The sequence below is a fragment of the Bos javanicus genome, chromosome 2 (genome assembly GCF_032452875.1).
Source record: "Bos javanicus breed banteng chromosome 2, ARS-OSU_banteng_1.0, whole genome shotgun sequence".
In the NCBI taxonomy this organism is placed as follows: Eukaryota; Metazoa; Chordata; class Mammalia; order Artiodactyla; family Bovidae; genus Bos; species Bos javanicus.
In genome coordinates, this window is record NC_083869.1 from 107,236,089 (window position 1) to 107,260,785 (window position 24,697).

Sequence of the window (24,697 nt, forward strand, 5' to 3'; positions counted from 1 at the left end):
AAGGAATGGATTTACTTTCTTCTACCTCTCCTCCACCCTCCTGGTATGTAATAAGCTGAGCATCAATCTTACTACCTCCTATCACTAAAAATCTATCTAGAATTTTGACAGCTTTTTCCTCATATTAAATTCCTAGAGGATGTAAAATATCTCCTTCTTCTATAGCATTTAAGGCTCAATAAAAGGGTAATAGAATTTCTGCTTTCCAATGGTAAAACAATGTGGAAACCCACACCATTCTTGTCGCAACTTTATCACATTCCTAATAAATATGTCAGTGCTACCCTTTCCCAGAATTTCTAAAAGAGAAGAAACTGTTCTTTTTTATAAAACATCATAAGTATCATAAGCAGGAAACTCGAATTATTTGATCAATATCTAAAAACAAAACTCTGGAAGCTCTCAGAATTTTAAATATATGTGTGTGTGTGTTCTGACTCTTTTCGACCCTATGGACTGACTGTAGCCTGCCAGGCTCCTCTGTCCATGGGGATTCTCCAGGCAAGAATACTAGAGGTGTGTATATTCACTAAACATATATATATTCCCTAAATTACAGTATGCACATATATATATATATATACACTTATATGTCCCCTAAATACATTTTTCCCTAAATATAGATACATTCTCTAAGTCAGGGATTCTTAACCTAGAGTCAATGCATGTAAGTTCTCTGGAATTATACGCAAAATTTGTGCATACATCCATATACCCATTTGGAGGGAAGAGATTCATAGTTATGGTCAAATAAAGAGCTAATAACTTCATGTCCAGAAGCAAAGAGAAAAGCCCCAACTCCATTTCAAGAAGACCCTGAATGACTAAGAAGTCAATATAAGATACAGAACATAGCAAAGGTAGAGACCATGAAATAACTCCACTTCCCTCATCGCCTACCTCCCCACCCAAGGCACTGCCATCAATGATATCATGCCCTGCTGAACATCCTGGAAGCCAACCTTTCCACTTCAATAACTAAATGTGTAGCCTTAACCAAACAGATGTTCAGTAACTATGGCTACTTTACAGGCAATTTGATCATTTTTTCTGTGGGTTAAAAAAAAAAGTGATATACATATATGAAACGAATCGCCAGTCCAGGTTTGATGCATGATACTGGATGCTTGGGGCTGGTACACTGGGATGACCCAAAGGGATGGTACGGGGAGGGAGGAGGGAGGGGGGTTCAGGATGGGGAACACGTGTATACCTATGGCAGATTCATGTTGATGTATGGCAAAACCAATACAATACTGTAAAGTAATTAACCTCCAATTAAAATAAATAAATTTATATTTTAGAAAAAAGAAAGTGATATAATGAAAGTCTATAAATACAAACTGAAGTTGGGGGAGGTAGATCTTTAACAATATAAAGAAAACAATGAAAATCCTTGGATTTCATTAATATGGTTAACATGGCTCCGTTCTTCCAGTCATTTTCGTCTCAATCTAAGCCATTATTCTTCCAACCATAACCTAGTGCAGCCTTGTAACATAATTTGTACAGTCACTAGGCAGGTGAAATAGAAATGCATATATTGTGACTTTTATCTAAAAGCCTAAAAACCTTCTGTTTGGAGGACGGTATTTCAGTCACAGTTCCCCTGCTATTCCTACTCGGAGGAGATCTGGGAATGATGAAGCCAGTCCTCACCAGACCAGAGTCCCACTTTGCCGAAGATCACAAACCTCAAGTCTGTCACAAACAGCAAGTAGCCAAGCCATTCTTTCCTTTCTAGGCACACCCCAGTGTGCACTCTCAGTCACCAAAATTGGGCTGATTATCTGAGCCTGTCACTTTAGAAAGCCTGGATGCTCAAGACCCCCACACTGGTATGGTGTTTTGTGGGCGGGGGAGGAGTTTAAAATGCAGCTGGGGGGGTCAACAAGCCCCCCCAAAAAGTTTGAGAAATTCAGCACCACACCTAGAGTAAGCTGCTCCCACCACACACGTCCAGTTCTGAGGCCTCCTATATCTCAGCTTTTTCTTACTTCCTTCTAGGATGACTTCACATTAACCAGATTCACCCGTTTTTTATTCTTTTCCTTCTAATAATTTTTTATTTAAGTATAGCTGATTTACAATATTATATTAGCTTCAAGTGTGGTGGTGGTGGTTTAGTCGCTAAGTCGTGTCCGACTCTTGCGACCCCAGGGTCTGTAGCCTGCCAGGCTCCTCTGTCCACGGGATTTTCCAGGCAAGATTACTGGAGTGGGTTGCCATTTCCTTCTCCAGGGGATCCTCCCGACCCAGGAATCGAACCCGGGTCCCCAGCATTGCAGGTAGATTCTTTACCTACTGAGCTATGCTGCTGCTGCTAAGTCGCTTCAGTCGTGTCCGACTCTGTGCGACCCCAGAGACGGCAGCCCACCAGGCTCCCCCGTCCCTGGGATTCTCCAGGCAAGAACACTGGAGTGGGTTGCCATTTCCTTCTCCAATGCATGAAAGTGAAAAGTGAAGTCGCTCAGTTGTGTCACTGAGCTATGAGGGAAGTCAAATGTACACCTGTTACAATTACTGAATGAAGGGAGGGGAAGTGTGGAGGGCCAACAGCGGAGCGGGGTTGCCTAAGGCGGGTGGGCATGAACCCCTCTAGGCGCAGTTCCTCCGCCATCCTGCAGAGGGAAGCAGAACACCAACGACCTTCCGGGCTAGACCCCGCCCCGCCTCACCCCTCTGGGAGAGGGCGGACCCTCTTTCCCTTTACCACAGCCCCACCCCAGGAGCCCCGCCTGGTGGCAGCCAGTTTCCATTCGCCCTCGCTAGAAAGGCCTTCCAGTCCGTGTTTCTATTTTTACAGAGCCGGCTGCGTGAGGCGCGGCTCCGAACTCCCCAAGGGGCAACAAGGCCAAAAGCCGCTGCTTCATCGCAGCAAGTTGCCGGGTAGGAGTACCTCCGCAAACCCCGCCCCGCGGCCGGGAGGCGAGCTGCGCACGCGCGGCCCCCGCCCCCGCCGCCCATCCCCGGAGGCCTGGCCCAGAACCTTGGCCGCGCGGGTCCCTCCTGGCAGGACACTTGCGGGGAGGAGGCACTATTGCCAGGACCAGCCCGCAGGGCCCGAGAAGTCTCTCGCTGCCTGGCCTCGGCCCTGGCCCGGATTAGAGCTCGACCCCACCTACCGTGAGCGGCCGAGAGAGCTCTCACCCTCCCCGCGGCAGGCTGGCCCGCCCGCGCCAACGAAAAGGCCTAGAGTAGAAGCATTTCCCACCCCCACTACAGGGAGGTGGGGTCTTGGGACACTGGGGCGGAGCCCAGGCCTGATGTGGGCGGGGCATCTGGGCTCCAGGAGCTGATAAGTGGAGTGCTCGGAGCCGGAGGGCTACCGGGGCCCTGGTAGGGAAGTGGAAGGATAAAGACTCTCCTTAGAGTTGCCCTACGTCCCTGGTGACTCAGATAGTAAAGAATTCGCCTGCAATGCGGGAGACCAGGGTTGGGAAGATGCATTCCCTGGAGGAGGCATGGCAACCCACTCCTGTATCCTTGCCTGGAGAATCCCCACGGACAGAGGAGCCTGGCTGGATACAGTCCATAGGGTCGCAAAGAGTCGGACATGACTGAGCGACTAAGCTCAGCACAGCAGAGTTGCCCTGGCAGAGTAGAAAGAATGCCAGACGAAATGCAGGAAAGAGGACCACGAATTTGGATTTGTTGAAAAACCGAAAGTCAAATTTCCCTACCCTACGTGTCTTTTTTGTTTTGTTTTTAAATAAAATGAGGGGATTGAACGTCACTAGATAGTCTCTCTTGGGTCCCACCAGCACGCTGGTCGTTAAGAGATGAGTCTCCCAGGCATACTGTCCCTGGTCTGACCTTATCTTGTACCTTCCTGCCTCCTTTCTCCCTCCATCCACCACCATACTTATGCTCCATCACCAATCCAACTCATCTTGTACCTTGTGTAACTTACAGTTTTGCTCCATCTGGACACCCAAGTCTGAAAAATTCTCCTCATCCATGTTCCCCAACCCAAAGTCCTCTTGTTAAGACCAGCCCCAGTGCTGCTTCTATGTAAAGTCTTTCCCACTGTCCCCAATCAGAATTCATTGTTTCTTACTCTTTGCTCCCATAGCATTCTTTTTAATCTTTATTGAAGACTGACTTCCATTTTGGATTTTAGTTAGTAATTACATGTTTTTTATTGTTGTTGTTTCTTTTTGATGCACCACCAAGCTTACAGGATCTTAGTAGTTCCCCCACCAGGGATCGAATCCACACCACTTGCATTGGAAGCTCAGAGTCTTAACCACTGGACCGCCAGGGAAGTCCAGTAATTACATGTCTTTTTAAATCATAAGTATTAGAGAGGGGAGGGACCCTGTCTTATCCATATCTGTATTTCCAGGACCTTACACATAGGAGATACTCAATAAATATCAGTTAAGTGAATGCTAGGGTTCGAGTATAGATCGTTAACAGGCAAAATATCACTCATTCATTCACAGTCCCTGCTCTGGAACAGGCCTAACTAAGAAAAGAAAAGGCAAACACACCTATTGGGAAGTGAGACTTTGGGGGGGCCCATGTGAGACACACACATACATCCTCTCCCTAGGAGAAAGTGGAGCCTGCCATCTGATTCTCCAGCAAGCTGAAAGGTAGGACTAAACTAACCAGAGTAGGAATCCTAGTAATTACTGGGACTGTCCTCTGCTAGGCTGAGGGCACTGGTCCCCAAAGTCAGGCAACAAGTCAGCTGTCTCTCCAGGCTCAGAGGGCCCTCTTTCCTCATTCCCAGAGTCTTGGGGCAGCGGGCAGAGGCAACGGAGGGGTTGGGGAATGCAGGGACACAGGTTTTGGATGGAGAAAGGAAGCTCGTACTCTTGATCTGCCTTCTCCCTAGACTTCTGAGGCATCGGAGCCTCTCGGGCAGTAAAAGGAGGTGGCAGCCCTTGCCCTAGGCCTCGCTCAAGCCGTGTGCCTGCAAAAGACAAAGTGGTCAGGACATTGCCCAACCCAGGGAGTGATGACTTCCTGGCCACTCCCCAGTCTGCTGGGGCCTGGCCTCAACTTACCAGGGATGGTGTTCTCTAGGAGGAAGCCCAAGAGTCCCGCCAGGAAGATGGGCTCTGTGAGCAATGAGCGCAGTAGCACATCCAAAGGGCTCCAGCCTACAAGGGGTTGGGACCACGCAGGAGGGGGACTCTGACGCTATGCAAAACCAAGGGTCTAATACTTCCAACCTAAGCTTAAGTACTGGATGGAGGGCATATCTTTCTGAATTGTTCTATCTCTCCCTCCCCACTTTGTCCCTTTGCTCTCTATTTCCCACACCCAGACCCTTCCCACAGGACCCCTGCTTAACACCCTGTCTTCTGAGCATCCACGTACCCTCTAGATATGCTGTGATCATTCCAGGCTCCCTGTCTTTGGAAAGTTTGGTATTAAAATCCCCAACCTTATTTCCTACTTCTCACCTTCTATGCTCTAGCCTGAGTTCCTCAACCTTAGTACTACTGACATTTGGACCAGATAATTCTCTGTTTGAGAGAGGCTGTTCTGGGCACTATAGAATGTTTAACAGCATCTTTCTACCCACTAAATGCAAGTAACCTCTAAATGCAAGCAACCTCTCCCCTGCTTATAACAGCCAAAAATGTCTCCAGACACTGCTAAATGTTCTCTGTGGGGCAAAACCATCCTCAGTTAAAATCACTGCTGTTTGCTAAGCTGAGCTAACAAACTAAGTTATTTGCCGCTCCTGGAGCATATGCTATGACTTCCTACTTCAGCATCTTTGTTTACTGTGGTTCCTCTGCCAGGAATGACCTTTTCACCAATTGCGTTTCAATCTTACCATCCTTCGAGACCAGCTCAGTGTTACTTTCTCCATAAAAGTTACAGGGATCATCTCCAACAGAAGCCATCTCTCTCACTGCAGAGCATCACAGCTCTTTATCTGAACCTTTCTAGTTACATTTCTACACATCTCATCTCTTTTATGCTATGCTAAGTCACTTCAGTCGTGTCCAACTCTGTGTGACCTCATAGACGGCAGCCCACCAGGCTTCCCCATCCCTGGGATTCTCCAGGCAAGAACACTGGAGTGGGTTACCATTTCCTTCTCCAATGCATGAAAGTGAAAAGAGAAAGTGAAGTCGCTCAGTCCTGTCCGACTCTTAGCGACCCCATGGACTGCAGCCTACCAGGCTCCTCCATCCATGGGATTCATCTCTTTTACTAGACTGTAAATCTATACGTACCTTTGTATCCCAAGGAAGCTAGCATGGTGTTCAGTAAATATTTGCTAAACAAATGGACAGACTATTTATCCCCAAGCTCAGAGAAGGGTGTGGGGCCTGGAGTCCAGAGAATCTCAAGCCTTGAGCCCTTGCTTGCCCACTGCCAGGCAACTCCTCTTTCCCTCCCCTTCCTCCCACCTGTTTTCAGTAGGACTGAAGCTTCCCGAAACCACCTCGGCAGTAACAGGGCCATGAAGATGGAGAAGCCAACAATGAAGACATTCCGCCCAGAGTCAATGTCAGCCAAGTGGAAGCTGGAGAATCCAGTAGACAGAACCATGGCCTGGGTCACTCCCAGCACCCCACCTGTGTCGTACGGAAGTAATCGAAGAGGTTGGGAGAGGGCTGGCACAGCAGAGTACTTACTATAGGGCGGGGCAGGTTGTGATGGGCAGAGACCACCAAAAAGCCCAGAAGCCCAGTCAGGAGGCCAAGATGTGGCTGAGAAAATGCGGGCAGCTGCCACATACTCACAGCCATATACTAGGGAAGCTTCTCAGAAAGAAAGGGTGTCGACCACAAGCAACCAGTTGGGCCCTGCTGGGGGATCCTGGTTCAATACTAGTGCTGCTGAGACATCCGCTCACCAAGCACAGGCCCACTCACCAAGCACAGGCAGCGGGATGGTGGTGAGGAGCTGGGCTAGCCTCGGGGAGAGCCCCAGCGCCATGCAGAACAGCCCCACCAAGTGGGCCACTCGCCGAGGTCCAGCCTACGTGATGAAGAGACACTGGAACACACCTCTTCAACCACTCAAGCTTTGTGCTTGGCCAACCCCATCTCATCCTTTGGATCCCAACTCAAATGTTACTCTCCCAAGAAGCATCCTAAAGGGATCTCTCTTACTCAACCCCCTTCCCATCCCCTGCTTTGTTTTCTTAAGAGCACTTATCATTTTTGGAAATTATCTTATTTGCTTTTCTCCTAACGTGTCCGCCTCTCTCTCTCTTGAACTACTCAAGAGAACAGGGACTTCATCTGACTCCTTTCTCTCTAGAACCTCAGCCCTGGTACAAACGCCTGAGGCACAGAAGGAGCTCAGTAGTGACTCAGTGTCTCCCTCACACTCCTAGTCCCCACCACTTCTAGGTACCTCTCTCAATGAGATGGCTGCTGTGAAGAGCCCAACAGAGGGCTGGGCACAGCAAGCCATCAGTTCCCCTCCCTCTCTTGCACCTCCGGTTCCTCTCCCCACACCCCTGTTCACATACCTGGAGAAGACCCACTGTGCCCACGTTGGGGAAGCTGGATGCAGTGCCCATAGGGCTTCCCAAAAGCCCAGCCAGCACACTGCCCAGTCCTTCCAGGCTCAGCCCTCGGCTACAGGCATGCGGAGGTGGAGAAGGCAAACGCAGCAGCTGGCCACAGAGGGCATAGCAGCCCAGGGAGCTGGTGGAGGCTGCCAAGGCCATGGAGATGCCTGCAGCCAGAGCCCTGGGTGTCAGCAAGGGCCAGTCCCACTCAGCTGGGGAGGGAGAAGGAGCCACTTTGGGGCCAGACTCAAGTCTGAAGCATCCCCCTGCCTGCAAAAGCCTGTGACACAAGAAGCCTAAAGGCCTCATTGTCTTTGAAGATAATGTCCTGGGACAAAACCATCAAACTCAGAGTAAAAACCCATCCCTTTACTGCGATCTACAAAGTCCCTTTGGTCTGACCCTTACCTCTTTCTCTAGCCTCATCTACAACCACACTCTTCATCATTCCTTTCACTCCAGATACACTGGCCTTGTTTCAGGCCTTTGTACTTGCTGTGCTGCTGGCCACCACAGGGTCTTTGCATATGCTGTTCTCTCCACCTAGAATGCTCTTGTCTCTTGCCTTTCCCTAATAAGCTCCTACTTATCTCTCACATCTCAGCTCAGCGATCACTTCCTCAAGAATGCCTTTCTTGGGAAATCTCTGGTAGTCCAGTGGTTAGGGCTCCATCTCTCACTGCTGAGGGCCCAGGTTCGATCCCTGGATGGGGAACTAAGATCCCACAAGCTGTGTGGCATGGTCAAAAAGTAATATAAATAAATATAAATAAAAACCATTAAAAAAAGAATGCCTTTCCTAACCTCTCCAATAAAGTCAGATTTTTTCCCATTGTAAACCTTCATCATACAAGGTACATGTCCTTTGCTGTATTTACTACATGCAATTCTACATTCACTTAGGTAACTATTGAATTAGTATCTGTATTCCCTGACATATTATAAGCTTCCTGAATGCAGGCTCTGCATTCTAGGAGAAAGCCTACCTGGATGAGGCAGCCAAAACCATGGTGCCTTGGTGGGGGCAGACAACTCCCCGGGGATGATGCTGAGACCCAGAAGGGCAGAGACAATCCACACACAGGCCACTGGGATCAGCACCTGAGGGACAAGACTCAGAAAAGAACCCCTCCCCCAGAACCTTCCAACCTTCTTAAAGGGGTAAGCAACAACCAAGTAGGGGCCAAGTGAGCAATCCATGCCAGCCCTCCTAACTCCAACTGCCTCTCACCCAAACTCCCACATACCGAGAGGAGCCTGAAGGCCAAGATGTGAGTATGGGTTGAAGAGGTTGAAGCTGGCCTCCAGTGGCGTGGGGGTAGCAGGCAGGAGCCCAGGTGCTGAGAACAGACCACCATGAGCACAATCAGCCTAGAAAAGGGAAGGGGCTTTAGGGGCAAGAGGAAGCTTGCCCCTGAGACAAGGAGTGGAGATGGGAGGGGCAGAATACCACGAAAGGTTGTTCCAGAGAAGAATGCCCCCATGGAGAGGGCAGGAGGGCACCTTGGGGATCAGTGGGAGACAAGGTACAAGTCAAGGTGAACAAATGAATCCAGTAAAAGTCCTGGATTCCAAACCCACAAGTGTTATCCCTGCTGAGACGGCTGCTGGACTGGTAGAGTAGCAGCTCTCCCCTCTCCCTGCTCCCACACAACCCACTGGGCATCATGCCTCTTAGGACTTACGTACAGCGATGCCAGGCCCCAGTGAGTGGAGCAGAGCAGAGCTACTTCCCTGTAGACAGAGAGCCCTGCCACAACCAGGCTGGGGGCCAGCACTAGGGGCCCACAGCGGGGGAACAAGTGGCCAGGACCCCCCAACAGCCCCAGAATGGCCTGCAGCAGCCCAGAGACCACCACAGCCCCGGACACCTGGTGGAGAGGAGAAAAGGACAAAGAGAAAACATTCTCCTTTATCAAGATGACCTCAGCCTGGACTTCTTAACTAATTCCAGGGAGTTCGCTGGAATCCTCGTGGTTAGGATTCCAGGCTTTCACTTCCATGGACCAGGTTCAGTCCCTGGTTGGGGAATTGAGATCCCACAAGCTGCATGATGTGGCAAAAAAAAAACCCAAAAACCAACAATTCCAGGAGAGGTTCCCCACCACCACCTCTTTCCCCTACAAAAACCTCACCTCAGTTCCTACAAAATGGAAACAAGAACCTCCCCAACCCCGGGAGCACTCTTAGTCCAGCCCTCCTCCTCCACATCCCCAAGCACGTACCTCTCGGATAGAAGTGTTCCAGAGCTCCAAGCCATGGCAGCCAGGCCCCCCACAGAGGCGCAGCACAAGGGAGGCTGGGAGAAGTTGGGGGCGTGGAGAGGAGAGATGGAAACAGGATGGAGACCCATCGCTCTACAGTTCTGGCTGGTGCCTGGCCCTTTCATCATTGCCCCATCTCAACCCTGCACCCAAGTCCACCTGTGTGCTCAGAGGAGCACCCAACTCCACCCTCGCCCTGTGCCCTTGCTCTGTGCTCACAGTTTCCAGGTGTCCGGAGAGCCAGAGGTAATTTCTGACTGGTCAGCACCAAGGCAGGGATAAGAAACTGTAAGGATGGAGCCTGGACAAGAGGCAGCCTGTAGGAACAGCAGGTCTGGTAACGTGGGGCAGTCACCAGCCTCCCTGAGCCTCGCCTCCCCTCTGGGACCCTGTCACCTTCTCTCCAGGGAATTCCTCTCACCTGCTGCCCATCCAAGTTTGCAGGGAGGTAGACACGCCACATGCAAAGAGGCTGGAAGCCAGGAGCTGGGCAGGGGAGAAAGAGAGTCCTCCTGCTGGGAGACTTTGAAGCAGGAGCAGGTGGGAGGCGCAGAGTAGAGAAGCCAACACCAAGATATGCTGCGGGCGATTAGGCAGAAATACGTATTTCCAGAGGGTTTCTCATGCCACCACACCTACACCCTCCAAACACCCTCTTCAGCCAACAGCGACCCAGGCACCTCTGCCTCCTACCTGCAGAGCCAGAAGACAGCTGAGGCCCCAAGGAGGAGGCCCACACAGAGAGGCCCAAGAGTCAGAGGAGGGATTTGGGACATCGGGTGGCCGTGGCAGGGTAGCCAGGGTGCCCTGGGAACCCACAGACTGGAGCTGTATGGCGTTGGGGGGTGACTGGCTCATGCTCCCTGCCTTCTGTCTCGTCCTGGCCACCCTGGGCCAGAGTTAAGTAGGGAGAGAGAGAAAGAGGTCAGAGTTTGTGTGAAGTTAGCTGCCTGGAGCAGGGAGGGGGCGGGAGTGTCAATGAAGCAGAGCGAAGAGATGAGGGATTTGGGGCAGGACGCAGCCCTTTCACCTTTGCCCAGCTCTTGTGCAAATTCCATCACCCATTAACCGGGGAACCAAGTTCCGAGTCCCTCCCCCTCCCAAGAATCTCCATCTGGGTCTCCTGTCCCAGGATAGGAGTGGTGGGGAGGAAACCCCCCCAGCATAGCCAGGGCAAGTTTGGTAGACTGTACTGCCTCCTCACCACTGCCATTTGGAACCATCGCAATTACAGTAGTTCTCAAGCCTTGTACATCCTTCGTCATGTATGACAACTGTGATCACAACTCTGTATACAATGTCCTCATTGTAATATAAAGAAGAAATCAAAGTGATTTATTTTTTAAATATTTATTTGGCTGCTCCAATCCTAACTGGGGGAAGCAGAATCCTCAATCCTTGCTGCAGCATGTGAGATCTTTAGTTGTGGCGTGCAAACTCTTAAGTTGTGGCATGTGGGATCCAGTTCCCCTGACCAGGGATGAAACCTGGGCCCCCCGCATCAGGAGGACGGAGTCCTAGCCCCGGGACCAGCAGGGAAGTCCTCAAAGTAATTTATAATGACTTATTTCACCGTGGGAAAGCTTGGGTCCAACTAAACTAGAAGACAATGAAGCAGCCCAGTGCCCACCCCTCAAGTGGAATTGCCACAGATGTGACAGCTACAATCCTAGCTGATACTGGTGCTTCCCTGATGACAGGTGTACCCCCAGCAGCGCTGCCATTCGTGACCTGATGTTCCAAAAGAGTGAACAAGTTCTTTGTAAAGTACTGAACAAAGCATAGATTTAATGTATACGAGATGCATTCCTGGGAAACAGAGTCTTTCCAAATGGGAAAAATCTATTCTGTGTTTACATGCTTAGAGAAAATAAGTAGTTCCAGGCTCAGATAAACAGTCATACATGATATCCACCCAGTCATTCAAAAGTTGCTCAGGAATTCTTCATAAGGGAATTCTCGAGCCTTTCTGGATGTGTAGCTTCCCATATAGGCTGACTAAGTGCCAGTACGTCCCATCCCTTCAAATTTTTGTCAACCAAAAAATGACCCATAAGTTTCCAAGATGCCCCCTAGGTGGCAGTACCACCCCTACTGTGTCTCTTCCTCTGTGGTACCAAATCATCTCGGTTCAGCTGGCTGCTCTTCTTCTTCCAGTGATAACCCAGCCTTGGTCTTCTCTTTGGTGGTGGTTTAGTCACTAAATTGTGTCTGACTCTTGTGACCCCATGGACTGTAGCCCACCAGGCTTCTCTGCCCATGGGATTTCCCAGGCAAGAATACTGGAGTGGGTTGTCATTTCCTTCTCCAGGGTATCCTCCCAATCCAGGGATTGAACCCGGGTCTCCTGCATCGCAGGCGGATTCTTTACCTGCTAAGCCACCACAGAAGCCCTTACGCTAATTACCACCATTTGTCAGCCCAGAAAGGAAGTCAGGAGACAAAGTGTCCTTGGGCTTGCCCTCAAGGAGCTCACGGGGCTCTGCTGGATATGCTCTCCATGAGATGGCCTTGGGATCCACAAAGATGGTGCTCACTCAGAACTTGTGACAGACAGGGCTACCCCTAGGCACCGCACAGTCACCATCTGTGCCCCACTGCACTAGAGTCGAGGAGTGTTAGGGGCCCCAGGGTGCTGGGAGCAGGAACGAGGGAGCAGCTTGGTATGAGAACCTATGACCATCAAACAAGGACATTCTGGAATGGGGGTCAGAGAGAATGAGCAGCAGGACGGTAGGATCAGGGAGTAGGAGGCTGAGAAGGAAGATCTGGGGAGGAGAGTTCTTTGAGGGCTGCTGCAGAAGGAAGAGTCCAGGCCATGCAACTAAAACTGTTTATTGAAACCTTAGTTCTACAAAAGCGTGAAAAATCCAGATATAAAGCAGTGGCCAGAGAGGCCCGTGAAGAGAACACCCAGGAGAGGAACTGGAATAGAGAAAAGCCCAGGAGCGGGGGACTAAGAAGAGAATGTTGGAAGACAAAAGGGCTGGGGTGAAGGTCCCAGAAGCCCCTGGTTCTTCTAGACTGGGCATGGGTATGGGAGGCTTCCCCCCTCCCACTTCCCTCAGCAACTCCCACCATGGGTGGCCCTGTCAGTCCCTGCCTCTCCTACCTCAGGGACATCAAACAGACCCTGGTCAATGTTTCCTCCCTCCCTTGCCCAATCCTAGGAAACTCAAAAGCAAAAGTCTAGAAGAGCCCAGGGGACATGGAGAGACAGGAGCCTTGCCCCTGTCCACCTGTGACACGCTCCTGGTCACTGAGCTGAGGCTTTCCCTGGAACCACCACTGCCCTGGCCAGGCAATCAGCCACTGAGGGACAGAAGAGCAAGTGATCTTCAGTCCTTCTGCCACACGACCCCCTTAAGCTCCATCACCCAGGAGGACAGGAGACCAGCCAAGGACCCAGATCAAGCTTTGCCCCTCCAGGCTCTCAGGGACTCCCAAATCCTCTTAACACATTCCTCAGAACCCTACCTAGCCTGGGAAAATGAAAGACTTCAGGCGGGCCAGTTCCATGATGCTGAAAAGGGAACATTGCTGGGGCTGTGGAAGCAGAGGGGGCATTGGGCTCCAAGGCCAGGGGGGAGCCAGGCCATGGGAGTGGGACCAAGGACTGGGGGGCCCCGTGGGGACAGTATGGTTGAGGTGGTGGCAGGCACGGCAGGTTGGGGAGTCCTTCTGGAGCTTCTGGCAAAGGGGGCAGTTGTGAAGAAGAATGGGGGGAGCAGGAGGGTCCGGAGGAGGCAATGGTGGGGGAGTCAGCGAGACTAGCAGACTGCCCCACAGTGAACGCAACACTACATTGCCTTCCAGGCAGCCGGAGACATTAGCAGGAGACGGCAGGCACTGTGGCATGGGAGAAGGTATGCAGGGTTCCAAAAGGCACCTGGAGGCCAGTCCAAGGTCTGGAGGGCCAGGCGGGGGGCTGCAGGACAGCCCTAAGGACTGGTGTATTACAGCCATCGATGCCACGGCGAGGGCCACGCTGCTCACATATGCCATAGCCAACAGGCAGGACAGCTGGGGGAGAGGGGTTAAGAAAGGTCAGTGCCCAAATCCCCTTCCTCTGAACCCTCTTCTAAATGTCTTTAACACACCCATCCCTTATCTCTGGACATGTGGACTCAACTTAAGAGATCTCAGTCACCATCTACTTCCAACCCCATCTCCTGAGCCATTCTGTATTTGCTTGACATCAGCCAGCTCAAGCTCCGTCTGCTTCCTGACCTGCCTCACCTTTGCCAGCTGCTGGCAGAGGGAGCCCAGCACCAGTTGCCAGGCAGGCTGCTCCAGCAGCACACACAGGTCTGTGTAGGTGTACCAGCCCCGCCGGCGCCCCTGCTGCTCAGCCACGCTGCAGGGATAGGAGAAAAGACAGAGAGGGTCTGCAATCTTCCTGCAGCTGGCCCACCGGCACCCTCATTCCCCCAGGGACCTACCAGGGAACACCGGGGAACTTGTTAAATGTACAGGCTCCTAGACTACCCGTTGATTCCAAAGATAAGGGTGAGACCAAGATCTGTATTTTAAATAAGCTTCTCCCACTTTTCCAAAGGTGATTACAAAGAGGAGAGCAGACTCGTTTCGGAACCATGACCTTAGGCAATTCTCTTTCTCCTTTTCTCCCTCCCCCCAGACCCTCACCTCTGTTTAGCTCCTATGGCTTAGGCCTCAGCCTCCAAATCCTCAAGTCCCTCTTCCCAATTCCTAGAACCTACCAGCCCTCCAGCCAGCTCAGCACCTCAAAGATTTCCCGAGGATCAGTGTAGAGCCGCCAATCCTGTGGATAAAGAGAAGAGCATCCAACCAGACTTGGACATGAGCCACAGTCAATTAATAACCAGACCCACAGCAGCAACTACAACCTCCACTACAGGTAACACGTGGCTCTTACCATGTGCCAGATACTGTTCCAAAAGCTTTTATGTATTAACTTATTTAATCACCACATATCTGGTTTCACATTGCACCCTCCAGTAAAAGCAAGGGGAAAAAAATAATCCTGGGAATGGTTCATGCCCATAGGGAGCCCAGAATCTAGGGAAAGGCAAAGTCTGGAAGCAAATACCCAGAGCCCAGTAAGATAAGCTCTGGCTCAGAGTGTACTCTGTGGGACCTGGAAGACTGACAATGGGAGATCTCCACTTCTGACTTCACCATGCCAGGAACCTCCAAAGACTGTGCTTATTCCAGAAAAGCTAGAGGGGAAGATGCTAATAAGGGAAGACATAAAGAAGACAAACAGAAAGATAAATGAAGAGACCACAAGAAGCTGGGAGATAAAAAACAAAGGATGAAAAGAACATAAAAGCAGGTCAGGAAAACAGAGCAAGAGAGAGAAGAGCTATTCACCATGGCACTCAGGAAGCCCCTCTCCAGGGCATTGAGAGTGGGCACGGCCACACCCCCAGCAGCTCCCCATTCATCATTGAAGACCTCTTCTTCCTCCCCTTCATCATAGAGGTACTTACTGGCCACCATCTGCAGAGGAACCAGAGGTGGTATCAGTAGAGCTCACACCTGGCTCCGGGCTTACCAGGGAGATAAAGGGAAGGGGGCATCTTACCATGGAGATCAGGAACAAGTCAGAGGATGACACATGCTGTAGGTAGTCTGGGTTTCTATGCCGGAGCCGCTCAATGTATACCAGAGCCAGCATCATAGCACACGGAGAGATGCAAGCCTCTCTGGGTATCAGAAAGCATTAGGAATTAAACGCAAGGATCTTTTGGTTCTTGTAACTTATGATGCTCATCCCTGTTTCTTTACAAGTTCTCTTTAGAGGTAACTGTTCCCCTCTCTCTAGAACCCAAACACTCTCACTCTGTATCTCTCAATTGTGGACTCACCGGGACACGTGGGCTACATATTTCTTCTGGAGCCGGCGAATAGGACTGGGGGCTGCCTTCTGGAGGAGTTCCACAGCAATATCTGCAGAGGCAGAAGGATAATAGAGTGAGCAAACAACTCCCCCACAGTGGTGCCCACTGCTATCAGCAGAAGACCCAGATCTACATTCTTTGAGGTCTTGGAGACAGGACCACAGTAACAAAGTGGAGATCCAGTTCTCCCACGCTGAAACAAAAGGCCTATTCCAAATTTGAATTCCAGCTCCTTCCAGCAGGAAGGCTTATTTCCCTGTCACCTGCAATTACCTAGGTGCGTCCTTCACTGTAGCTCATTTGAGAAGATAAACATGCCTTGTTGATGGGGGAAATATATGATAGATATGCTTCGAAAATTAAAAGTTTCTAGTACATAGATCAAGAATAACATAAATTTGTAAGGCAGCAATATTTCCTACTCATTTGGATTTAAGGAAAAAATGAAATACAAACCTAGTCCTTACACCTGTCAAACATACTAGCTACCAAGAGGCAGTGTAGTTCACAGGGTACACCTAGAGTCACTTTGATGACAGCTGACAACCCCACTTTCAGGCTTCTCACTTGTCCAGTCGTACAAAATACTGTCTAACCTGCCACCGGGCTGGAGAGCTCCTCCAGGGTACAGTCAGTTTCCCAGTCCCAGCCATAGTAGAGTCTCCTTCGGATCCGGGCACTCAGCTTCTGGTGTCCTGGGAGGAACTGAAACAGGGCAGGAGGTGGGTGGAGGGTGAAGGGCAGGGAAGCGTATGCTGGAGGATCCTGGCTCCTGACTGGAAGGGGGCTACGGGGCGGTAGGCCTGCCTCAGGGCTGGTGGGGCCCGTGCCCCACCCAGCCCCGCATTCTCTGGATTGTTTGCTAGCGGCACTATGTCCACAGGGGGTGGAGTCCTTCTCACCGAGGGCTCCGGAGGAGAAGTTCTCCAAGAAGGGGCCGGGCTGGTTACCTCCTACCCCATTCCTGTACCCCGCGGCTTTCCCCATGGGCCCAAGGAGCCAGGGCCTCGAGTAGGCACGGGTCGAGCGGCTACCGCCTAATTCCCCAGCAGAGCCATCAGGCGAGCTCGCGGCCCCGCTCGGGCTCCGGTGGGGGGCGCGGAGGGAGCGCCCGCGGTCGCGGCTCCAAGCGCTGGGAGGTGGCGGGCCGCGTGCTCACCGTGAAGTCCTGGAAGCCGGTGAGGGAGAAGGTGCCTTCTTCGTCTAGCAGGAGCCCGGCCAGGTCCATCGCGGCGCCAGACACTGCCTTACGATGGGAAGGGAACGAGTTCTAAAGGGGCCGCGGAGCCGTCCCTGCCCGCCTGCCCACCTGTCCGCCGGGCTCCCTCCCGCGGGCCACCGCCCTTGCCGGTGCAGCCCCCTCCCCTCGCGCCAGCCGCGGCAGGCGGGGCCGGGCAGCAGAGCCTCTTCCTGTTCCGCTCCGGGCGGGGCTCCCGGCTCCGGACTCGGGGCGTGGAGCCCCAAAGCCTGGGCGCCCACCTCACCGGGTAGAGAAGAGTCCTGGCTTCGAGGCGCGTGCTGTGCCTTTGCCGCGCCGCGCGTCTGCCCGGTGTTTACAAGCCGCGGGGGCGTCGCGGGCGAAGTCAGCGCCGGGCACTTCCTGCTGCCAGCTGGGCCGAGCCGCTGGCTTCGACCGCTGGGAAGGAGCTGGGCTAGAATTCCTGATATCGCTGAGCCCCAGCGTGTCTGAGAAATCGGGACAATTCCTAGGGGACCGTGGCACACTTGAGGACGAGCGAGCCCGGCTGACCTTTTCGTGCCGGTGTAGATATAAATGTAAATAAAGACTCGGGACAGGGAGTTGCTCGCAATTGTTTTCTTTTAAAGGGGAGATGTATGCACACACAGAACAATATACATTTAAAAAATAAAGTCAGCAAGAGTACACAAATTTTAACTGGTGAATTGTGTACAAAGTAGCAAAGGCACTGATTTTTGGCTGTAACTTTTGTAGGATTATTGCCGAGATTAAATGTTGTTGAGGGAACACGTTAACAACATGCTTGTTACGTTGTAAGCCTCAATAATAGGTGTTAACGCCCCCGCCAAGAGTAAATAGCACCTAAACAGAGTTTTAGACTTCGAGACCCCAATATCTCGCTTAAGTATTTGAAGGAGTTCCGATGCATGAAAGGAGGGAGAGTTTACAGAAAGTTGAGACGGAAACAACTTTTCTGTTTTTGAGTCGATCGAGTCACGCGCTGGTGTTTGTTTATTTGCTGAGGGGAAGGAACTGGGAGGACCAGTACGGCGAGGGTTGAGTAAAGGGACGGCCGCCGCCCTAACCAGAGCAGAAAGATCCCACGGGGTCATCTGGAAGCTGACTTCCTGCCACTTCGGGCCGCCTCACACCAGCAATCCAGGCCAGGACCGGCCTCCCTAGCCGCCCTGCCCACACAGTGGGAAGAAAATTGGCTGGGGTGGGCAAAAGCGGAGCTACAGCCCCTCTAGGAAAAGGGAGACACCGCCCAGCGCCGCCAAAACACACACCTGCGTAGGAGCAGGGTCACCGGCAACCCCCTGCGCGCAGGCGCCGGTCACCCTATCCCGGCGGTTAGGGCACATCACGTGCCGGGCTCGTCGCTCCGCCGTCACGTGACGCCCGTCCGCGGCCTGGGCGGCCCTCTCCGCGGTGTGCGCCCCCTTCCGCCTGACGCGCCCCAGGCGGCGGCCGCGCAGCCCTGGCTCCTCGCGGGCTCGGGCGGCGGCTGCGGCGGGGCTATGGCGAGTGGCGGTGTTGGTGGCAACACCGGCACTGGTGGGGGCCCGGGGCTGGGCCTGACCCTGGGCCTGGGCCTGGGCATGGGTGAGGCCACCGGCGAGGCGGAGGAGGAGGCGGCCACGGCCGAGGCGGTAGGACGCCTCGCCACGACGCTGTGGCTGCGGCTCCGCGGCTGGGAGGCGGTGTTGGCCGCAGCGCAGCGTCTGCTGGTGTGGGAGAAGCCGCTGCACAGCCTAGTCACGGCGGCCGCGCTCAACGGCCTCTTCTGGTAACGGCCGGGGAGGAGGGGGCGGGGCCGGGCAGCGCGGGAGAGCGGGGGCGGGCGAGCGCAGAGTACCATTCCCCTTTCTGGGGAAGACGCTTGTCCTGGAGGGCTGGTCCACCTCCTGGGGTTTAAAGATCGTTGTCAGCCTGGGTTGCCCCTTTCCTCTGTCTTCGGGTGTCGAATTCGGCCTGGAGGTTCCCATTCCCCCCATCAGTGGGCCTTTCGCGATGGGTGTAGGGGCCTCTCTCACTCACTCACCGCTGAGTGCCTGTTTCTCCCTAAGGTTGCTGTCTTCGTCCTCCCTACGGCCCTTCTTCCTACTCAGCATCTCACTTTTGGCCTATTTTCTGCTGGATTTGTGGCAGCCTCGCTTCCTCCCTGACATCTCTGGTGAGTGTGACTTGATTCATTCAGCAAGCCCCAGTGAGCACTTGTTTTGTGCCTGACCCACCCGGCTTGGGTTGAATGGTGAGATGCATGTACCGCAGGCCACCTGCCTCCCAAAGCGTGACTGCTTACTTCCCCAGATGGGAAATAAATTTCCCCTTTCTCAAAATTCATGTTATTGTGTGGTTGTTCAGTCGCTAAATCGTGTCTGATTCTTATACATTGAGTGGTGATGCTATCTAACCATCCCATCCTCTGCCGTCCTCTTCTCCTCCTGACTTCATTCTTTATTGTATGTAGTAGTAGTAAAGATTGTAGACTCCGCTTCCAGATTGCCTGGGTTCCATTGCCTGCTTCCCGTTTACCCTGTATGTGACCTTATAAAAGTCACTCTATCTCCAGTTTCATAAGGAGGAGGATATTCTTGAATTTGTGAATACACTTCATATGCTTATGGTAGGGCTTCACTATTCTTACCAGGGTTTTCTTGTCCACATGTTTACTTAATAGACAGTTTAGAGAACTGGGTGCCAGGTTGTGTGTGAGCTGTTTGGGGTGTATGTACATGTGAATGTGAATAAGATGGGGTTTCTATTGTTGAAAAGGGTAAAGCCTGAGGAAGGAGACATGCAAACAGCGTAACAATGTAATACTTCCTGCAAATGGCATTTGGAGAAAGCACTTTGGGACTGCAGAGGAAGGGCAACTGTTTCTGGCTTGGGGAGTGTTTCCCAGAGCTCTGCCCCTGAGTAACTTGTCTCTCTTCCCTCTCTATAGCATCATCCCCAGAGGAGCCACACTCTGACAGGTGAGTGCAGACCACCCCTTGAAGAACAGACAAATGTCCAAACCCTGTCTTGCTTTGGTGCCAGTGTCACCGCCATGGTGCAGAGCAATTTGGAGTTCCTGCAAGCACAGCCCCCAGGATAGTGAATGCACTGTAGCAAGTTTGCTCCCGGGTTCTTGTGTAGGTGTTTGTGTGCCTGCTGTTTTCAGGGCAAAGGGTTGGGAGCCCCGGGCTTTATTTCCCAGGAGCCAGACAGCCTCCTTTTGGGAGGCAGGGTTGTCCACTTTCTTAGACTACAGAGCTCATGGGCATTCTCAGAGGGATTTGAGTGCCTAGGAAGCTGGTGTCTGAGGCCTCCAGGGGTCATATCATGTCTCCCCAGTGAGGGTGCGGGGTCAGGAGCCCGGCCGCACCTGCTCAGTGTGCCCGAGTTGTGCAGATACCTGGCTGAGAGCTGGCTCACCTTCCAGATTCATCTGCAGGAGCTGCTGCAGTACAAGAGGCAGAATCCAGCTCAGGTAACCTCCCCCTCATCACACAACAGTGCTCTACCCTGTGGAGAAATGGAGGTGGGGATGGGGAAGGAGTGACTCACACTCCTTGACTGGAGACGAAGGATATGGCCTGGGGCCTTCTTGAGGCAAAACTTACTGCTAGTAGCCTGATACAAGAGGCAGAGTAAGCTTTTGGTGTCCTGACACTATTTCTTGCCAAGAGAGACCAAGTTTGAATTATAGGTGTTTGGCTATGTCAGTTGCAAACTTCCTAAATCAGTGATCCTGGGAATCTTCTTGACTAAACTGGATCACTGCGTTCTTAGAGGACATACCCTTCCTTCCACCAGTGGAGCAATAAGAATTCTTTCCCCGGATAAGTGGAACGCATACCTCAGTCCCCTGTTCTTAGACCCTGTGCTCTTCTCTGCAGTTCTGTGCTCGCGTCTGCTCTGGCTGTGCTGTGCTGGCTGTGCTGGGACACTATGTGCCAGGGATTATGATTTCCTACATTGTCTGTGAGTAGCATCTGGCGCCTGCCCTTTCCAGAGCTCTTTCTTTGTCCTCTTTTCTTGGACTGACCCAAGGGGGGTTGTTGCACTCTCTTTGCCCATCTACCCATTTACAGAGATCTTCAGGAGGATGCTGTGGGATTAGTGGAAGGAGGACAGTGGATGTGGGAAGAAGTTGGCACAGCCTCAGGAAGGGGCTTGGTCTCCTTCAGCCTTTCCTGTTTAGGCATCAGTTGAATGAGGGCTCTTAGGTAATAGGCATAGGGAGCTCTGAGTTGACTCTCTGACCCTCAGTGCTGAGTATCCTGCTATGGCCCCTGGTGGTGTATCATGAACTGATCCAGAGGATGTACACGCGCCTGGAGCCACTCCTCATGCAGCTGGACTACAGCATGAAGGCAGAAGCTGATGCCCTGCATCACAAACACGACAAGAGGAGTAAGGGGATCCCATGACCCAGGAGGGAAAGGCGGGGAGGACCTTGGTTTGAGGCTTGTGAAATGCCCTGGGATTTAGATACTCTCCAGAACTGTGGCTATGTTTGTCCCCCACCTCCGTTCCTGCTTGGTCACTGCCCTGCTGTTGTTCTCCAGAGCGCCAGGGGAAGAATGCACCGCCCGGAGGTGATGAGCCACTGGCGGAGACAGAGAGTGACAGCGAGGCAGAACTGGCTGGCTTCTCCCCGGTGGTGAGGTCCAGGGGTCCAGGGGCGATGGGCTGTCGAGTAGAAGGCTGGGGGAGAATCTGCTTTAGAGCAGCCACCTCTCAAGGGGATGGGAGTCAGTGGCAGGGCAGGGATGCTCCTGGAAATGGGCTCTCTCATCCCTTTGTCTGTTGCGTTCATCGTGGTTCCCTTGCAGGTGGATGTGAAGAAAACAGCACTGGCCTTGGCCATTACAGACTCAGAGCTGTCAGATGAGGAGGCTTCTATTTTGGAAAGCGGTGGCTTCTCTGTCTCCCGGGCAACCACTCCACAACTAACTGACGTGTCGGAGGGTATGGGAAGTCCTTTGTCCCTCCTAATCTTCCTGTTCCCTGTCGGGATGCTGGCTGTGCTCTCTGGTGGTTGCCCTCATAAATGTTTTCTTTGGGGAGCTCATCCCCTAGTTGTACACCAAGTTCCTGAAAGACCTTAACACCCAAGGCCTGGCCTAGTATCCTATGTCCTGAGTTCTCATCCTTGAACTGAGTGGCCCGTTGCAGCTACTCAGAACAGCAGGCCCATTCCTGGCCCTTTGTTTTCTGCACAGATTTGGACCAGCAGAGCCTGCCAAGTGAACCAGAGGAGGCCCTGAGTCGGGAGCTAGGGGAGGGAGAGGAGACAGACCTGGCCCCTCCCGAAGATCTGCTGGGCCCCCCTCAGGCCCTCTCACGACAAGACCTGGACTTGGAGGAGGAAGAAGATGCGGCATCCAAGGAAGCCTTGCTTCAGCTCTCATCCCCCCTTCACTTTGTGAACACGCACTTCAATGGGGCAGGGTCTCCCACAGATGGAGTGATGCTCTCCCCTGGAGGACCAGTGGAGACACTGAGCCCGGAAGCAGTGAGTGGTGACCTCACCACTCCTCCCAGCACCCTGTTGCCCCTACTTGGCCTTGCCGAAAGTGACCCAGTCCCCTCCCCCTCCGTACTCCCATCTCTGCCCCAGGACTCACCCCAGCCCCTGCCTGCCCCTGAGGAAGAAGAGGCACTCACCACTGAGGACTTCGAGTTGCTCGATCAGGGGGAGCTGGAGCAGCTAAATGCAGAGCTGGGGTTGGGTCCAGAGACATGCCCAGAGCCCCCTGATGCTCCACCCCCTCCACCCCTAGGGCCCGACACCCCGTCTCTGGTACAGTCAGACCAGGAGGCTCAGGCCATGGCAGAGCCATAAGCCTGGGGGAAGGAGTTGCAGGCACAGTAGGGCCTCCTGGCTAAGGATGTCACTGTTGGCTCCTTTCCCTGCTATCCTGGGGAGGAGCAATATGTGGGGAAGCTGGCTATCAGATGGAGCCAGTCCACCCTCCACCTGCCTGCCTGCCTGCCTGCCTGCCGTCCCAGGCCTGGGACAGTACCTGGGATTTGTTTTAAGTTTGTAAATAATTTTACATTTGGGTTTAGTGGTTATGAACAGGGCTAGGGGAGTCCTTCCCACTTGCCTCCCCGCCTCATCTCTAGTCTCATTCCACAATGCCCCAAGCCCTGACGGTCTGTCCTTTTCTTTTTCCTCCTTTCCTCAGGGACCTGTGCTGCTCTGTCCTCGTGTCCCACTCGGTTGTTTAGTTCAGGCACTTTATCATTTTTCTTTCCTATCCCAGCCCCTCTCCGCTTTACTTCCCTGCTGTGTCCTGTCCTTAGCAGCTCAATCCCCACTCTTTACCAGCTCTTCCTCCCCAGCTGGCCCCAGCTAAGCTTTAGGGAGGCTCCCGTCTGGGAGGTACAGATGAAACCTGGGGTGGTGGGTCGGGTCAGTAGTTAATGCACTTAAGTCACTGTAGCCCGTGGAACCTCCACTGCACCCTTGCCCTCGTTCATCCTGGCCCTTCCCTATACAGGATGAGAGCAGGGATCCCACAGCACATACGCCAGCGCTGTGGTAGTGAGCAGGACCTCTGTCTTGTGGGGTGAGGGGCTTTCTTATCTTAGGGAGGAGTAAGAAGATCTGTTTCTCTGGGCCATGGTCCAAGTGTGGTGGGACCCCCTACTAGGGTCAGGAAATGGACAGTAACATCTGTGCAGGTGTTGACTGGAAAAATAAAGTGTTGATGGTTAGAACTGCTGCTGCCTGCCTCACTGTGAGCTCTGTCTCCCTCTGTGCTCTGCCCCTACTGCCTTGTCCCCTATTTGCTCCTGGCTGTTAATTTACTTCGGTGCAAAACAAGGCCAGAAGCAAGAATTACCCTGACAGCTCTAACCTGCCCTTAGCCGAGTTCTCTGTGATATGCTTAGTAAGGTTTAGCATGTGCAAGTAAGTATGTGCAGGAGGAGACTGCTTCAGCTTCCCAGTCAGAAATTTGAGACCACTGTGCACCACAATAGTTGTTTTCTAGTGTTGTCCACAAACTTAACACTTATTGTCAGAAGTCCTTACCTATCTATGTACTGACGGTTAACTCCCTCAGTCCTCATTTGTCTCTCCTGATAGAAGCAAACAAGCAGGACTTAGACCTGTGTTAAAATTGATTCCAAGGGGCTTCCCTCATGATCCAGTGTTAAGAATCCTCCTGCCAATACAGGGGACACCGGTTTGACCCCTGGTCTAGGAAGATCCAACATGCTGCAGGGCAACTATGCCCATGTGCCAAAACTACTGAGCCCTTGATCTTCACCTACTGAACCTCTGCACCATAACTGCTGAAGCCCTCTCACCTAGAGCCTGTGCTCCACAACAAGAGAATCCTGTGCATCACATCACAACTAGAAAGGAGCCTCCACTTGCCACAACTAGAGAAAGCTCATGTGCAGCAACAAAGACCCAGTGCAGCCATCAATCAATAAAAGAATATTAAAAGAAAAAACTCCTGGCAGTCTGGTGGTTGAGACTACGCTTCCACTAGAGGAGGCGAGGCTTAGATCCCTAGTCATGGAACTAACATTCCACATGCCATAGAGCATGGTCAAAAAGAGACACAAGACTGATTGCAAGCCCAGGAACATGAAAGAAACAGTGTCTACACTAACAATGCAACATTCCCACTCAGCACTCCTCTAGGTGATCTATACTAACTTTTTCCATCAGGACCCTGACATAAGATACTGTTATTTTATGGAAGTTACCTTTCACAAAGCCATGGCCTTAGTTCACGATGGAGCCAGAATCCAAATCCAGGCAGTCTGGCTCCAGCAGTCACCCTATAATAGGGAGCCCCTGTCCATCAATAGGGCCCAGATGGGAAGATGCTCA

At 52.4% G+C, this 24,697-nt stretch overlaps 4 protein-coding genes across 10 annotated transcripts in view; 1 reads left to right on the plus strand and 3 right to left on the minus strand.

Moving 5' to 3' along the window:
* Positions 1-6,404, minus strand: part of NHEJ1 (non-homologous end joining factor 1) — a 95,296-nt gene extending 88,892 nt beyond the window's left edge. The window contains exon 1 of one of the 3 annotated variants that reach the window (XM_061385485.1): positions 6,384-6,404. The gene's annotated coding sequence lies outside the window, so the exon portion shown is untranslated. Of the gene's footprint in view, positions 1-3,125; positions 3,228-6,383 lie in introns of those variants that run through there. The other 2 variants (XM_061385489.1, XM_061385483.1) reach the window with 2 other exon arrangements.
* SLC23A3 (solute carrier family 23 member 3) lies at positions 3,438-11,436 on the minus strand. Of its 3 annotated transcripts, none has more exons than XM_061385393.1 (12): positions 10,456-11,436; positions 10,184-10,341; positions 9,982-10,079; positions 9,724-9,797; positions 9,188-9,369; positions 8,746-8,869; positions 8,485-8,599; positions 7,457-7,710; positions 6,852-6,957; positions 6,384-6,551; positions 5,019-5,114; positions 3,438-4,924 (listed from the first exon to the last, which is right to left on the minus strand). In XM_061385393.1, exons 1-12 carry the CDS (start codon positions 10,618-10,620, stop codon positions 4,638-4,640), a joined length of 1,827 nt encoding a protein of 608 aa, XP_061241377.1. In that variant the 5' UTR covers positions 10,621-11,436; the 3' UTR covers positions 3,438-4,637. The 3 variants fall into 3 exon arrangements, with proteins under 3 accessions (XP_061241377.1, XP_061241388.1, XP_061241398.1); XM_061385404.1 differs by having other exon boundaries at positions 9,958-10,079; XM_061385414.1 differs by lacking the exon at positions 7,457-7,710 and having other exon boundaries at positions 8,485-8,530; positions 8,746-8,838.
* A 1,145-nt stretch (positions 11,437-12,581) lies between these two features.
* On the minus strand, positions 12,582-17,917 carry CNPPD1 (cyclin Pas1/PHO80 domain containing 1). 2 transcript variants are annotated; one of them, XM_061385452.1, is made up of 9 exons: positions 17,132-17,917; positions 16,807-16,893; positions 16,244-16,352; positions 15,615-15,696; positions 15,332-15,452; positions 15,118-15,246; positions 14,484-14,545; positions 14,002-14,119; positions 12,582-13,785 (listed from the first exon to the last, which is right to left on the minus strand). In XM_061385452.1, exons 2-9 carry the CDS (start codon positions 16,873-16,875, stop codon positions 13,240-13,242), a joined length of 1,236 nt encoding a protein of 411 aa, XP_061241436.1. In that variant the 5' UTR covers positions 16,876-16,893; positions 17,132-17,917; the 3' UTR covers positions 12,582-13,239. The 2 variants fall into 2 exon arrangements, with proteins under 2 accessions (XP_061241436.1, XP_061241446.1); XM_061385462.1 differs by having other exon boundaries at positions 17,127-17,917.
* Positions 17,918-17,934: 17 nt separating this feature from the next.
* On the plus strand, positions 17,935-23,573 carry RETREG2 (reticulophagy regulator family member 2). 2 transcript variants are annotated; one of them, XM_061385437.1, is made up of 9 exons: positions 17,935-18,010; positions 18,918-19,024; positions 19,799-19,829; positions 20,191-20,326; positions 20,736-20,820; positions 21,109-21,252; positions 21,408-21,502; positions 21,675-21,810; positions 22,065-23,573. In XM_061385437.1, the coding sequence occupies exons 5-9, from the start codon at positions 20,802-20,804 to the stop codon at positions 22,685-22,687; spliced, it is 1,017 nt and encodes a 338-aa protein (XP_061241421.1). In that variant the 5' UTR covers positions 17,935-18,010; positions 18,918-19,024; positions 19,799-19,829; positions 20,191-20,326; positions 20,736-20,801; the 3' UTR covers positions 22,688-23,573. The 2 variants fall into 2 exon arrangements, with proteins under 2 accessions (XP_061241421.1, XP_061241411.1); XM_061385427.1 differs by lacking the exon at positions 17,935-18,010 and adding an exon at positions 18,241-18,637.
* The last annotated feature ends 1,124 nt before the right edge of the window (positions 23,574-24,697 follow it).

What these genes read in the sequence shown, in the direction of transcription:
- SLC23A3 (XM_061385404.1), bottom strand. Translation starts at nt 10,620, where the DNA reads ATGAGCCAGTCACCCCCCAACGCCATACAGCTCCAGTCTGTGGGTTCC. An exon ending in TGGCCTTCAGGCTCCTCTCG is followed by an intron (nt 8,600 to 8,745) that starts GTATGTGGGAGT and finishes CTTGTCCCTCAG; the next exon opens with GTGCTGATCCCAGTGGCCTG. An exon ending in CATCCCGCTGCCTGTGCTTG is followed by an intron (nt 6,552 to 6,851) that starts GTGAGTGGGCCT and finishes CGTACGACACAG; the next exon opens with GTGGGGTGCTGGGAGTGACC.
- CNPPD1 (XM_061385452.1), bottom strand. Translation starts at nt 16,875, where the DNA reads ATGGACCTGGCCGGGCTCCTGCTAGACGAAGAAGGCACCTTCTCCCTC. An exon ending in CCGGCTTCCAGGACTTCACG is followed by an intron (nt 16,353 to 16,806) that starts GTGAGCACGCGG and finishes GCCCTGTTTCAG; the next exon opens with TTCCTCCCAGGACACCAGAA. An exon ending in TATGTAGCCCACGTGTCCCG is followed by an intron (nt 15,453 to 15,614) that starts GTGAGTCCACAA and finishes TCTGATACCCAG; the next exon opens with AGAGGCTTGCATCTCTCCGT.
- RETREG2 (XM_061385427.1), top strand. Translation starts at nt 18,369, where the DNA reads ATGGCGAGTGGCGGTGTTGGTGGCAACACCGGCACTGGTGGGGGCCCG. An exon ending in GAGGAGCCACACTCTGACAG is followed by an intron (nt 19,830 to 20,190) that starts GTGAGTGCAGAC and finishes ATGTCTCCCCAG; the next exon opens with TGAGGGTGCGGGGTCAGGAG. An exon ending in ACTAACTGACGTGTCGGAGG is followed by an intron (nt 21,811 to 22,064) that starts GTATGGGAAGTC and finishes TTTTCTGCACAG; the next exon opens with ATTTGGACCAGCAGAGCCTG.